This window comes from Aquarana catesbeiana, linkage group LG05 (genome assembly GCF_042186555.1).
Source record: "Aquarana catesbeiana isolate 2022-GZ linkage group LG05, ASM4218655v1, whole genome shotgun sequence".
Taxonomy (NCBI): domain Eukaryota; kingdom Metazoa; phylum Chordata; class Amphibia; order Anura; family Ranidae; genus Aquarana; species Aquarana catesbeiana.
Window position 1 is genome coordinate 617,970,778 of NC_133328.1, and position 12,295 is coordinate 617,983,072.

Consider the following 12,295-nt stretch of genomic DNA (forward strand, 5'->3'; position numbering starts at 1 on the left):
TATATATATATGTATATATATATATATATATATATATATATATATATACATACAGTATCTCACAAAAGTGAGATTTGATAGATTTGATATATATATAGCTCATCTAATGTAGATAATATAAAAAAACAAAGGAGAGGAGGCAGCCATCCTCAGAGGGTGTCCAAAAACCTCTGTCAGTAAGCAAATGAAAAGGAGGGGGGTTGGGAGGCGCCAACTCTAGAAGGAGCTGTGACCCCCGAGCGCGTAGCCTGTACATTCCACTACCTATGTTTGGATGCTCTCCGTGCACCGCTGACGTCACGTCCACTTCCGCGTTCCAGGGTGGTTAGCGTGGAGCTTCCACACACTGGACACCGCTCATCTGCTTTATCACCCAGGAGTAAAACTGCCCCTGAGCTCAGAGACGGCCACCGAAGCCTGCACCCCAGCACCAGCATATCACAGGACATCTTTATGTTTCACGGACACCGCCACCCCATTCTGAAGCTACGAACCAGTAAGTGTGTATACTGCACCATATTAACATTATCTGTCAGTATCTATAGAGTTGGCGCCTCCCAACCCCCCTCCTTTTCACTTGTGTTCCTCTACCATGGGTACTTTTAACCCTACCTTGTACACGTTTTGCTCCACAAACAGGTGTCATTTTCCGCTGTGTAGCATTTTCTCATATGCTTCCTCTTTCACCAGTCACATTTAGACTTCCATGGTAGGTCTGGATCTGGTTGGATACTGGTATTTTTTGTCAGCAAGGATGGTGTTCCAGCATCATCAGCAGGTGTGCGCCAGCATGTTCTGGTACTCTCAGGATCCCTGTCATGTCTTACAGAACTCCTACTTTCAGAATCCCTAACAGGACTTTCAATGGTCTAGTGGCCAGTAATTAAGCTGGGCATGTCTTCTGACCAGAAGGGTATTTAGGCACCAGCCTTGAAGTGGCTGATGCTGTCTCTTATCTCCAGCTACCCTTGTGCAAAAAACTATTATACAGTACATGCCTGTGATGGTCACTGACCTGACTACTCTCTTGCTTGCTGCCTGCCTGAACCACCGCTTTGACCTGACTACTCTCTCATGGGCCGCCTGCCTTAACCTGTGCCTGACCACAATTTCAACAGTGTCAACAGTCTCTGCATCATAGCCTCTTCATTCCAGCCACCCCCTTGATGGGACGAGTTTGAGGGCCACAACCTATTGACAGTTTTCAGCCAAATAAATCAGAGACCACTAGGGTCTCTGGCCCATCCCCACCTTCAGATGCTGTGATGAAAACCAACTATCACTTAGGCCCTACAGCTTGGCTTAGCCCGCATCAGCTGCTAGAGGGCACTATAGCACAGCATCACGATTGGTTCCAGCATTGCCGGCAGATGGGTTCCAGCGTCACCAGCAGATAGGTTCCAACAGTAGGTGTGGACCAGCATCCATGATTGGCTGTAGAAAACCTCTTAGTTCTAGTGTTTTTTGCCAGCAAGGAAGGAAATTCAGCATCACCAGCAGATGTTTTGGGATCACCAAATAACAGAAAAATAGGAGTGGAGTAGACAGATGTAGTGCAGCAATAGCTGGATGTAAAACTAAAGTATGCAACAAGTAGGCTTTGCTTCTCATTGTGCAACTCATGACTTAAATATCAGTTTTGGCTTGAATTGGCCTCTCTTATCAACTGATTACGCTGATGATGTTTGTGTGGCCAGTGACCTTCTCATATACGTATGATCCAAGATGGTTTCACAATTTTAAACTCGCTCCCTAAAAAATGTGAACAGTTTGCATGAAAGGTCAGTTATAGCTTCTACATATAACTGCAGGTCTGACTTTGATGTGCTAACCTCCAATTACCCCTAACCGTGTTATCATGATATATTGCAGGAACGTGCAGTGCAACCGAAGAGGCACCAGCTGCTGGTGTGTAAATTCTGATGGGACGGAGGTAGCGGGCAGCAGACAAGCAGCTTCTCCTCCTATATGTGAGTAGACATCATGGTTGTTATGCCATTTATATCACATCGCCACCCTTCTGGAAAATATGATATTGCAGCTAATTGTAATGAAATGATCAGCTTTGTAATTAGTCTAAAAAGGTCTCATTTATCCAGATCAGTGGTCTCCAAACTGCCGCCCAGGGTCGGATGCGGCCCTTTTCTTGCTTGTATCTGGCCCCTGGGGCATTATTTCCCCCACCGTCAGCAACAGTGGGGCATAGTTACTGCCACTAACACTGACAATGGGGCACTATTCTTCCCACTGAAACAAATGATGGTGCACTATTACTCCCACTGACACCAATGATGGTGCACTATTACTCCCACTAACACCAATGATTGAACACTATTACTGACACCAATAATGAGGCACTTTATCACTCACTGTTACCAACGAGGGGACACTATTACTCCCCCTAATACCATTAATGAGGCCAGGACTTTTTTTTCTTCCACTGGCCACAATCTAGCCCCCCTTGGAAGAACAGTAAACTGGCCCGTTGCTTATAAAGTTTGGAGACCCCTGATCCAGACCACGGTGCAGCTTGTAGTAGAAAGTCATTTTCAACTGGACTTTTTCTTTAACGACGAAAAGGTTTAAATGACCATCCAAGTGATTTGCTCTGTCCGTAATAGGTTTTAGTGGGTACGAATGCTGGCTATGTTCCAGAAACCTATGAACTGAAGAAACCATTAGATGAGTGGTGAGATGTCTTCAACCAACATTACAGAACAAGTCCAGTTGAATGTGATAAATGACTACTTGCAGTTTTCTAAGCACCGCCAGATATCTCTTTTGTCCCTTTATACTTGCACAGCCTTTCCCTGATGCCCAATGAGAGTTTTAAGAGTTTGAGGCCCTGGAGCTAAACTGATCCTATGAATGACTACTAGGCTTACCTCAGGCAACACCCCATCACTGGAAGTCTCTTATCCTTCTTATTATAACCAAACATGGGGAAAAGTCCCCCCCCCCCATGGACCCCACCCAACAATACTAATAAACAACATCTCACAGGAAGAGTGATTACTGTACTATGTAGGACTCTGCATCATACCCACCAAGTGCTCTACATTCTATTCACAGTGGGGTTGTGTTAGAAAGGGGGCAAATTGAAAGGATATTTAAACCCAAGAACAAAAATGTCACATATTGCAGCTTATCAGATGTGGAGGTTACGTTGTTTTATTTATTTATTTTTTTTCTTTTATTCACACCTAGTGATCCTGCCAGTACCACACTTCCTGTCCTAGGATGACAAAGTTCACTCACTGTACTTTATCAATGGGGAAGCAGTGTTAGGGCAGGACTAGAGAGCCCCTCCCTTTATCCTTGTCACCAGAACATGAAGATAGCTGACTATAATGTAACTGATAACAGTGCACCACAGGCAGAGATTACAGGATACATCCAAAAGGAACGGCTGCAGCCTTTTTGTGTCCTATCTAGTCTTATTTGCTCTTGAAGATAATACAATAATGGGGAAAGCGGTCTAACAGTGGTGTGCAGCCTTTCCTTTTGGATATTACGCATTACGGTGGTGGGCCGTGGCGAGCACCCATGTGTGGTGGCCATTAAGCTGTCTAAATCTCCCCTGGAGCTGTGTCTTTCTCTGCTAGAGATAACGGGATGTTATCCGCTTACAAGAATCCTGGCAGGATCAACAGATATTTCTTTTCACTTTCAGACAGATATCACGCAATGCTTCCAATGGTATATGTAATAGATCAAACAAAAGCAAATAAGAGGTGTTCGTTGTTAGGGTTTACATACACTTTAATCCCAGGGCCTTTTCTTGGTAGCTACACTGCAATGTAAATTAAAAAAGAATTAAAAAAAATGCATTGAAGGATAACTCCACTTTCATGGGAAAAAAAATATAGTAAAATAAAAAGTATGTGTGTGCAAAGGTGAGGGTAGTGGGGGTGCAGGGGTAAGAGATGAAGAAGGTGGCTTCAGGGCTTAGCTGTTGAGGCAGAAGGGTTAGAAGGGGGTTGCAGAGATAATCTGTGAGATAAGTGTGCAGAGGTGAGCTTTGGATGGGGTTTCAGAGGTGCACTTTCTGCACAGCACACTCCTAAACCCTACATTCTGTGCGCAATGCACTCCTAAACCCTGCACTCTGTGTGTAGCACAGTCCTGATCACTGCATTCTCTACATAGTGCACTCCTGATTCCTGCACTCTGTACGTAGCGTACTTCTGAACCTTGCACTCTGTACGTAGCGCACTCCTGAACCCTTCACTCTGTGTATTATGCACTCCTGAAGAATGACCAGTCAGTGGGAAAAATGCCCCCTTAATTTGGTGGTCAGTGGTTAGAATGCCCCCATTACATTTTTATGTCAGTGGTAAGAATGCTCTACACTCTATATATAGCGCACTCCTGAACCCTGTATTCTCTACATAGTGCACTCCTGATACCTGCACTGTATACATAATGCACTCCTAATCTCTGCACTCTATACCTAGCACAATCCTGAAACTGCACTCTTTACGTAGCGCACTCATGAACCCTATGCTCTGTATGTAGTGCACTCCTGAACCCTATGCTTTGTATGTAGCACACACCTGAACCCTACACTCCGTACGCAGTGCACTCCTGAACCCTGCACTCTGTACGTAGCACACTCCTGAACCCTGTACTCTGTACGTAGTGCACTCCTGAACCCTGCACTCTGTATGTACTACACTCCTGAACCCTGCGCACTGTACATAAGGCACTCCTGAACCTTGCACTCTGTACGTAGCGCACTCTTGAACCTTGCACTCTGTACGTAGCGCACTCTTGAACCTTGCACTCTGTACGTAGCACACTCTTGAACCCTGCACTCTGTTTGTAGCACACTCCTGAACCCTGTACTCTGTACGTAGTGCACTCCTGAACCCTGCACTCTGTACGTAGCACACTCTTGAACCCTGCACTCTGTTTGTAGCACACTCCTGAACCCTGTACTCTGTACGTAGTGCACTCCTGAACCCTGCACTCTGTATGTACTACACTCCTGAACCCTGCGCACTGTACATAAGGCACTCCTGAACCTTGCACTCTGTATGTAGCGCACTCTTGAACCTTGCACTCTGTACGTAGCACACTCTTGAACCCTGCACTCTGTTTGTAGCACACTCCTGAACCCTGTACTCTGTACGTAGTGCACTCCTGAACCCTGCACTCTGTACGTAGCACACTCTTGAACCCTGCACTCTGTTTGTAGCACACTCCTGAACCCTGTACTCTGTACGTAGTGCACTCCTGAACCCTGCACTCTGTATGTACTACACTCCTGAACCCTGCGCACTGTACATAAGGCACTCCTGAACCCTGCACTCTGTACATAGCTCACTCCTGAACCCTGTGCTCTGTATGTAGCACACTCCTGAACCTTGCACTCTGTACATAGTGCACTCCTGAACCCTGCACTCTGTATGTAGCTCACTCCTGAACCCTGCCCCCTGTATGTAGCTCACTCCTGAACCCTGCACTCTGTATGCAGCTCACTCCTGAACCCTGAACTCTGTACGAAGTTCACTCCTGAACCCTGCACTCTGTACGTAGCACACTCCTGAACCCTGCCCCCTGTATGTAGCTCACTCCTGAACCCTGCACTCTGTACGTAGCTCACTCCTGAACCCTGCGCTCTGTACGTAGCACAGTCCTGAACCCTGCACTCTGTACGTAGCACACTCCTGAACCCTGCACTCTGTGTATTATGCACTCCTGAAGAATGACCAGTCAGTGGTAAGAATGCCTCCTTACATTGGTAGTCAGTGGGTAAAATGCCCCCATCACATTGTGGGTCAGGGGGGGGGAAATGCCCCCTTACACTGGTGATCAGTGGGTTGAATGGCCTTGTAACAGTGGTGGTTTGAATGCTACCCTTACAGACAGCTAAAAAGATCTCTGGTGTCATGCTGCTGGCTCCCCCAAGTAGCCCTGGCCTTGGAACTTTGCAGGCACCAAAAAAATGAAAAGTCAGTCAGCCACAACTCGAGAAACCCCTAGCAACCTCTAGAGAAACCTTGGTTGAGAATGGCTGCTCTAAGAAATGGTACGTGGTAATCACAGACATGTATACACACAATGCTGTGGCAAATGTAAACAGTTAAATCTTCTGTCTTTCAGAGCATATGGATTCTTGAAATATCCATTGTTCCAAGCAGGAAATTATTACGTTTGAATGGCTTTTTATGATGTGGGTAATACCAATTGGGTCCTCATAGTACTTCTTTCTATAGGCTTATCCTTTTGCCAACTCAAAAAGCAGGAGATCTTGGTCAGTGGATATATAAACAGCAGCTCGACTTCCTATATCCCACAATGTAAAAACTCCGGGGAATACGAAGATGTGCAATGTGATCGGCAACTTGGAGAATGCTGGTGTGTGGACAATGAGGGGATGGAGATCTACGGAACGCGACAGATTGGCCAACCAACACGGTGTAAGTTTTAATATAATGCATATTGCATATACTATACTGTACATCTTTAGGACCTTGCAGGTACATTACATTTAACAGGAATCTGCAGCTAAAGAACTATATAATTACAATTAAAACACATATATAGGAAGTGATTTTATTTAAAAAGGCTATTGGTTCCATGATGGAACGTACACATTATGGCCAGTTTGTGGACACCTACCCATCACACCTACTGTATATAAATTTGTTGGACATCCCATTCGAAAATCATAGATATTAATAAAGAGTCGCCCACACTCTGTACCCTCCACTCTTCCAGGAAAGCTCTCTACAAGAGTTTGGCACGTGTCTATGGGAATTTGTGCCCTTTCAGTCAGAAGAGCATTTGTGAGGTCAGGTACTTATGTTGGATGAGAAGACCTGGTTTGTAGTTGGTTTTCCAATTATCCCTGAAGACCAAAGTTGAGTCAAGGGCTCTGTGAAGGCCACTTCAGTTCCTCCACACCAAACTCATCAAACCATCTCTTTATGGAGCTGGCTTTGTGCACAGAAGCACAGTCATGCTGGAACAGAAAAGAGCCTTCCCCAAACTATTACCACAAGGTTAAAAGATCAGAATTGTCTACAACATCTTTGTATTCTGTAATATTACTCATGCCCTTTACTGGAAACACCTAAACTAAGTAATTTAGAGGGGGTATTCATATGCTTTTGGCTGTATAGTTGGGTCAGGTGTCCACGAACATTTATTATAGATTGAAATTCCCTCTGCACAGGGCAACATACTGAAATATTCATCTACAGACTGCAATAAATACAGTAACAAATCTATGGAAGAGCAATTGTCACTGACAGTGGTCTGTATCCACTGAAAGAAGGACAGTTCAGATGATCCAGGAGGGTACCCCAGGCTGTGTGGAGACACAGGTCACACACAGGCATATTAGATTACATGGGGAACACTGGGGGCATATGGAGTCACAGGGTGTACAGGAGAGCATTCTGAGTCTCAGTGTACATAGGGGCACACTTGAAATCACTGATGACATGGGGTGCGTAGAGCATACGTGGAGACATGGGGGTAGGGTTGCCACCTATCCGGGATTCACCCAGACAGTTCGGGTTTGGAATCATGTGTCTGGGTTTCAAACTGTCTGAAACCCAGACACATTATTCAGACTGGACTATGGCCTCCCAGCAGGGTTGCTGGCTGCAGTTCTCTAAGCTGAGAGTGCCTCTTACACTCTCTTTCACACTGCCCAAAGTCAGCACTAACAGTCGTCCCCCCCCACACTCACAGACAGGAGAGGAGAGAGGGGCGATCTGCACCTCTTCCTTCCGCCCCTAGCCCTCTGTGTCTGCCCACACTCCAATCCCCAGCGCTGTGCCTCAGAAAAGGGAAGTGGGGGGGCCGGAAATTTGAAGTCCAGCAGCCTCAGATACATCTGGATGAGAGGTGCTGACTGCCAAGGGTTGAGTGAGTTCACTAAGGTAAATCAGGGTTCTCAGAGCACCCCTTACATCAGAGTTCCCCTTTACACCAGAGGCCACAGTGTTCCCCCTTACATCAGAGTCAACTCCGTACAGCAGAGTTCTCAGTGTTCCCCCTTAAATCAGGGTTCCTAGAGCATCCCTTTCATCACAGTTCCCCTTTACACCAGAGGCCACAGTGTTCCCCCCTTACATCAGAGTCCTCACCGTGCATCAGAGTACTCAGTGTTCCCCCTTAAATCAGGGTTCCCAGAGCAGCCCTTATGTTAGAGTCCCCAGGGTTCTCCTTTACATCAGAGTCTGCAGAGTCCCCCCTTATAGTGTAAAGGAACTCTGCGGATTCAGATGTAAAGGGGGAGCTCTGTGGACTCTGATGTAAAGGGGGAACTCTGTGGACTCTGATGTAAAGGGGGGCTCTTGTGATTAACTTCATATGATTAGAAATGTTATTTAATTGCAAAATATATATATAGTTTATACTATAAAAAAAATCGCTGTGCGCCGCTAAAGTGTTCGGGTTTGACTTGAAGAAAAGGTGGCAACCCTACATGGGGGAGCCCTTGGAATCACACAAAATGCACAGAGAATTTGGAGTCACAGGGCATACAGGGGTGCACTTGGAGTTACAAGATGACACAGGGCACACTTGGAGACATGGATACACAGGGAGTCACAGGGCACACGCAGGGGAGCAAGCAGAGTCACCTGGCTCACACGGGTACACCTGAGGTCACTAGATGACATTGGGGTGCCCAGGGAGTCTCAGGACAGACAAGAGAGCATCTGGAGTCACGGGGTGCACAGGGGTGAACTTGGAGACACTAGATGACACAGGGCACACTTGGAGATAGGGGGTGCACAGGGAGGCACAAGGCACACTCAGGGGAGCATTTTGAGTCACATGACTCACAGGTGAACAATTAAGGTCACTAGATTACATTGGGGTGCCCAGGGAGTCTCAGGACAGACAGGGGAGCATCTGGAGTCACTTGGTGCACAGGGGTGAACTTGGAGACACTAGATGACACAGGGCACACTTGGAGATAGGGGGTGCACAGGGAGGCACAAGGCACACTCAGGGGAGCATTTGGAGTCACATGGCTCACAGAGGAACAATTAAGGTCACTAGATTACATTGGGGTGCCCAGGGAGTCTCAGGACAGACAGGGGAGCATCTGGAGTCACGAGGTGCACAGGGGTGCACTTGGAGACACTAGATGTCAGATGACACTAGACTATTTATCTTAAAAGTCACAACCATATTAAATAGAGATAGAAAGCATCTACCTCTATAGCAAACCAATAAACATTTCTCTCTAAGCCCATATAATCAGGTCATTTGAAGCCTCCATAACAGGTAAATGTTTGAATTTTGCATGATTTCACAGGTCCAAAGAGATGTGCCGTTAGAGATCGGCGGATTCTGCATGATGTTGGGGAGAAGGTCCCCCCTCATTGTTCTGAGGATGGTGGATTTCAGCCTGTCCAGTGTAAACTTGTCAATACAACAGACCAGATGGTTGTTGACCTTGTGACAACGTTCAGCAGGTAAGCGTCTAAAAACATTTGTGCGAAGGGATAACAACCGCATTAAGTTTAAAGCTGATCTCCAGGCAAACAGCTAAACACAGAGGTGAAATATGGTACATATACTGTATGAGAGCTGTTTCACCTAGTTACATAGATGGTAAGGTTGAATGAAGACAATAGTCCATCCAGTGTTGGTGTGTGTGTGTTCGTGTAGATAATTATTTCCCATATCCCTGTATATTGTGTTGGATAAGATGCACGTGCATGTACTTCCTCTTGACACCACTGATTGTGGAAGAGAGTTCCACATCCTTACCACCCTGATAGTGAAAAACCCCGACAACCGCTTCTCTTCCAGTCTCATTGTGTGGCCCTGTGTCCTCCTACACTCCCTTAGACTGAATAGTTTCCTATCTACGCTGGGATCACCATTGAGATATATATAAGTACCTGAAATAAATAAATAAAATAAATTTGTATATCGCAATCATATCTCCTCTCAAGCACCTTATCTCCAGGGAGAATAAATTTAGTGCTTGTAGTCCTTCCTCATATTTGAGGTCTTCCAGCCCCCTTATTAGTTTAGTTGCCCTTCTCTGGACTCTCTCCAGCTCCGGCAAATTTCTTCCGAGGATTGGTGACCAGAACTGGACGGTGTACTCCAGATGTGGCCGAACCAGTGTTTTATAAAGTGGTAGGATTATCGTTTTATCTCTGGAGTAAATCCATTTTTTAAGGCATGCCAATATTCTGCTGACTTTGCTTGCCACAGCTTGGCAATGCATGCTATTGCTAAGCCTGTCATCTACTAGGACCCCCAGATCCTGGAATCCCCCAGAGCTTCTGCCCCCTAGCAAGTAACCTGCATTTATATTTTTAACACCCGAGTGCATTACTTTACGTTTTTCAATGTTGAACCTCATTTGCTATCTAGTTGCCCATTCCATTCATTTATTGAGGTCTTGTAAGCATTCTACATCCTGCTGTGATGTTATTGCCCTTATTTTTGTGTCATCGGCAACCACTGAGATTGAGCTATTTATTCAATCCTCTATATCATTTATAAATAAATTAAACAAGGGACAAGGGGTTTAAATTTCTGCTAATCCGGTTCTTTAATTTATACACCTCAGTCTCGCAGCACAGCCTGTCGGTCAAGGCAGAAGATCTGATTTTTCCCTGCTACAGTTGAGTAACACTTACAGGTCTTGTGTGACTGGACAGTGAAAGGAGAAGCAGCGGACTGATGAGCTGATCTTTCTGTCACTCTGCTCCTTCCTCCTATCAGCATATTCTTGCACTGCAACATAACTCATTGGCTTCTTGTGCTGCTCCCCCCCCTCCAGTCTGAGCTCTTCTGTACTGGGGCTACAAAAGGCTGATATATCTAGGACCATTTTTTCATGGTTAACTCTAAGCTGGTGACCTGTAAGGTCTTTTAAAGTGTCAACTATGGACAATTTTGTGTACCTAAAGTTTGTTGCTTTTTCACGGGCGCGCACAATTTTAAGTCTTGACGTGTTTGGTATCTGTTCACTTGACACAACCTCATCTTTTATATTTTTACCAGTTTGGTAATATATTGCATGTGTTTGCACTAAAATAAACTGTAGTGTATTTTTTTTTACTGAAAATAAGTGTTTATGTTATGTGATACACCTTTGAGCATCACTGACGCGTTACGTCACGCCCACATGACTTCATCAGGGGGACATGTAAAGGCTTTTAAAGTTTTAACTATGGAAATGTATTTACCTGAAGTTTGTTGCTTTTTCACGAACATTAGCAATTTTAAGTCTTGATATGTTTGGTATCTATTTAACTGACACAACCTCATCTTTCATATTTTACCAGTTTGGTAATATATTGCATGTGTTTGCACTAAAATAAACCGTAGTGTATTTTTTTTTTTTTACTGAAAAGAAGTGTTCATGTTATGTGATACTCCTTTGCACTAATATCGTGTGACATAAAAAAAATTCAGCAAATATGAATAAGTGTGCAAATCAAAAATAAAATAAAATCAAACTGATACTTAAAACCAATAACCTCAAATAATCTGAGATAAAAAATAAACAATCAAGTCATCAAACAGATCAATTCACCCAACAGTGTATACAATGAATACAATTAAAATAAAGTGCATATGTGTTAAAAAGTAAATAATATTCCTTATCAGATGATAAATAAAGTGCCCAGTTTTTCTTCCTTCAGTCTGACAACATAAAGACAAATGGTGTGCTTCCACCCGATAGTGACACCTCAGTGCTCCCAGTATTCTCACCTTAATGAGTAATCAAATACGCTTTTGATTACATTTAAAAATCATCCTCCATCGATGCTAGCCCACTTGTAGTCATTCTCAGTTGATTTGGATATCCTATGGTGGTGGTCCCTTTAAGACTCCCTCACATGTGCTTATCCATATGTTAGGGCAGAAACAAAGAAGCCTCCCATAGTGTATTATTGCTAATAAAATTCAGTTTTATAAAAGGAATAACTCTTTCATTAAAAAAAAAAAACAGTAAAAATGCCTTTGGTATCATATACGCAGCATGAAAATGCTCTCTGAGCATCACTTACGCGTTACGTCACGCCCACATGACTTCATCAGGGGGACCTGTAAAGGCTTTTAAAGTTTTAACTATGGAAAAGTATTTACCTGAAGTTTGTTGCTTTTTCACGAACATTAGCAATTTTAAGTCTTGATATGTTTGGTATCTATTTAATTGACACGACCTCATCTTTTATATTTTACCAGTTTGGTAATATATTGCATGTGTTTGCACTAAAATAAACTGTAGTGTATTTTTTTTAATTTATTTTTTTACTGAAAATAAGTGTCCGTATTATGTGATAAACCTTTG

At 44.3% G+C, this 12,295-nt stretch overlaps 1 protein-coding gene across 1 annotated transcript in view; it reads left to right on the forward strand.

Moving 5' to 3' along the window:
* The window catches only part of TG (thyroglobulin), a 399,523-nt gene that overhangs the window by 22,180 nt on the left and 365,048 nt on the right, over nt 1-12,295 (forward strand). The window contains exons 3-5 of the mRNA XM_073632844.1: nt 1,873-1,970; nt 6,222-6,425; nt 9,287-9,446. Coding sequence (XP_073488945.1) covers nt 1,873-1,970; nt 6,222-6,425; nt 9,287-9,446 — 462 coding nt within the window. The remainder of the gene's footprint in view (nt 1-1,872; nt 1,971-6,221; nt 6,426-9,286; nt 9,447-12,295) is intronic.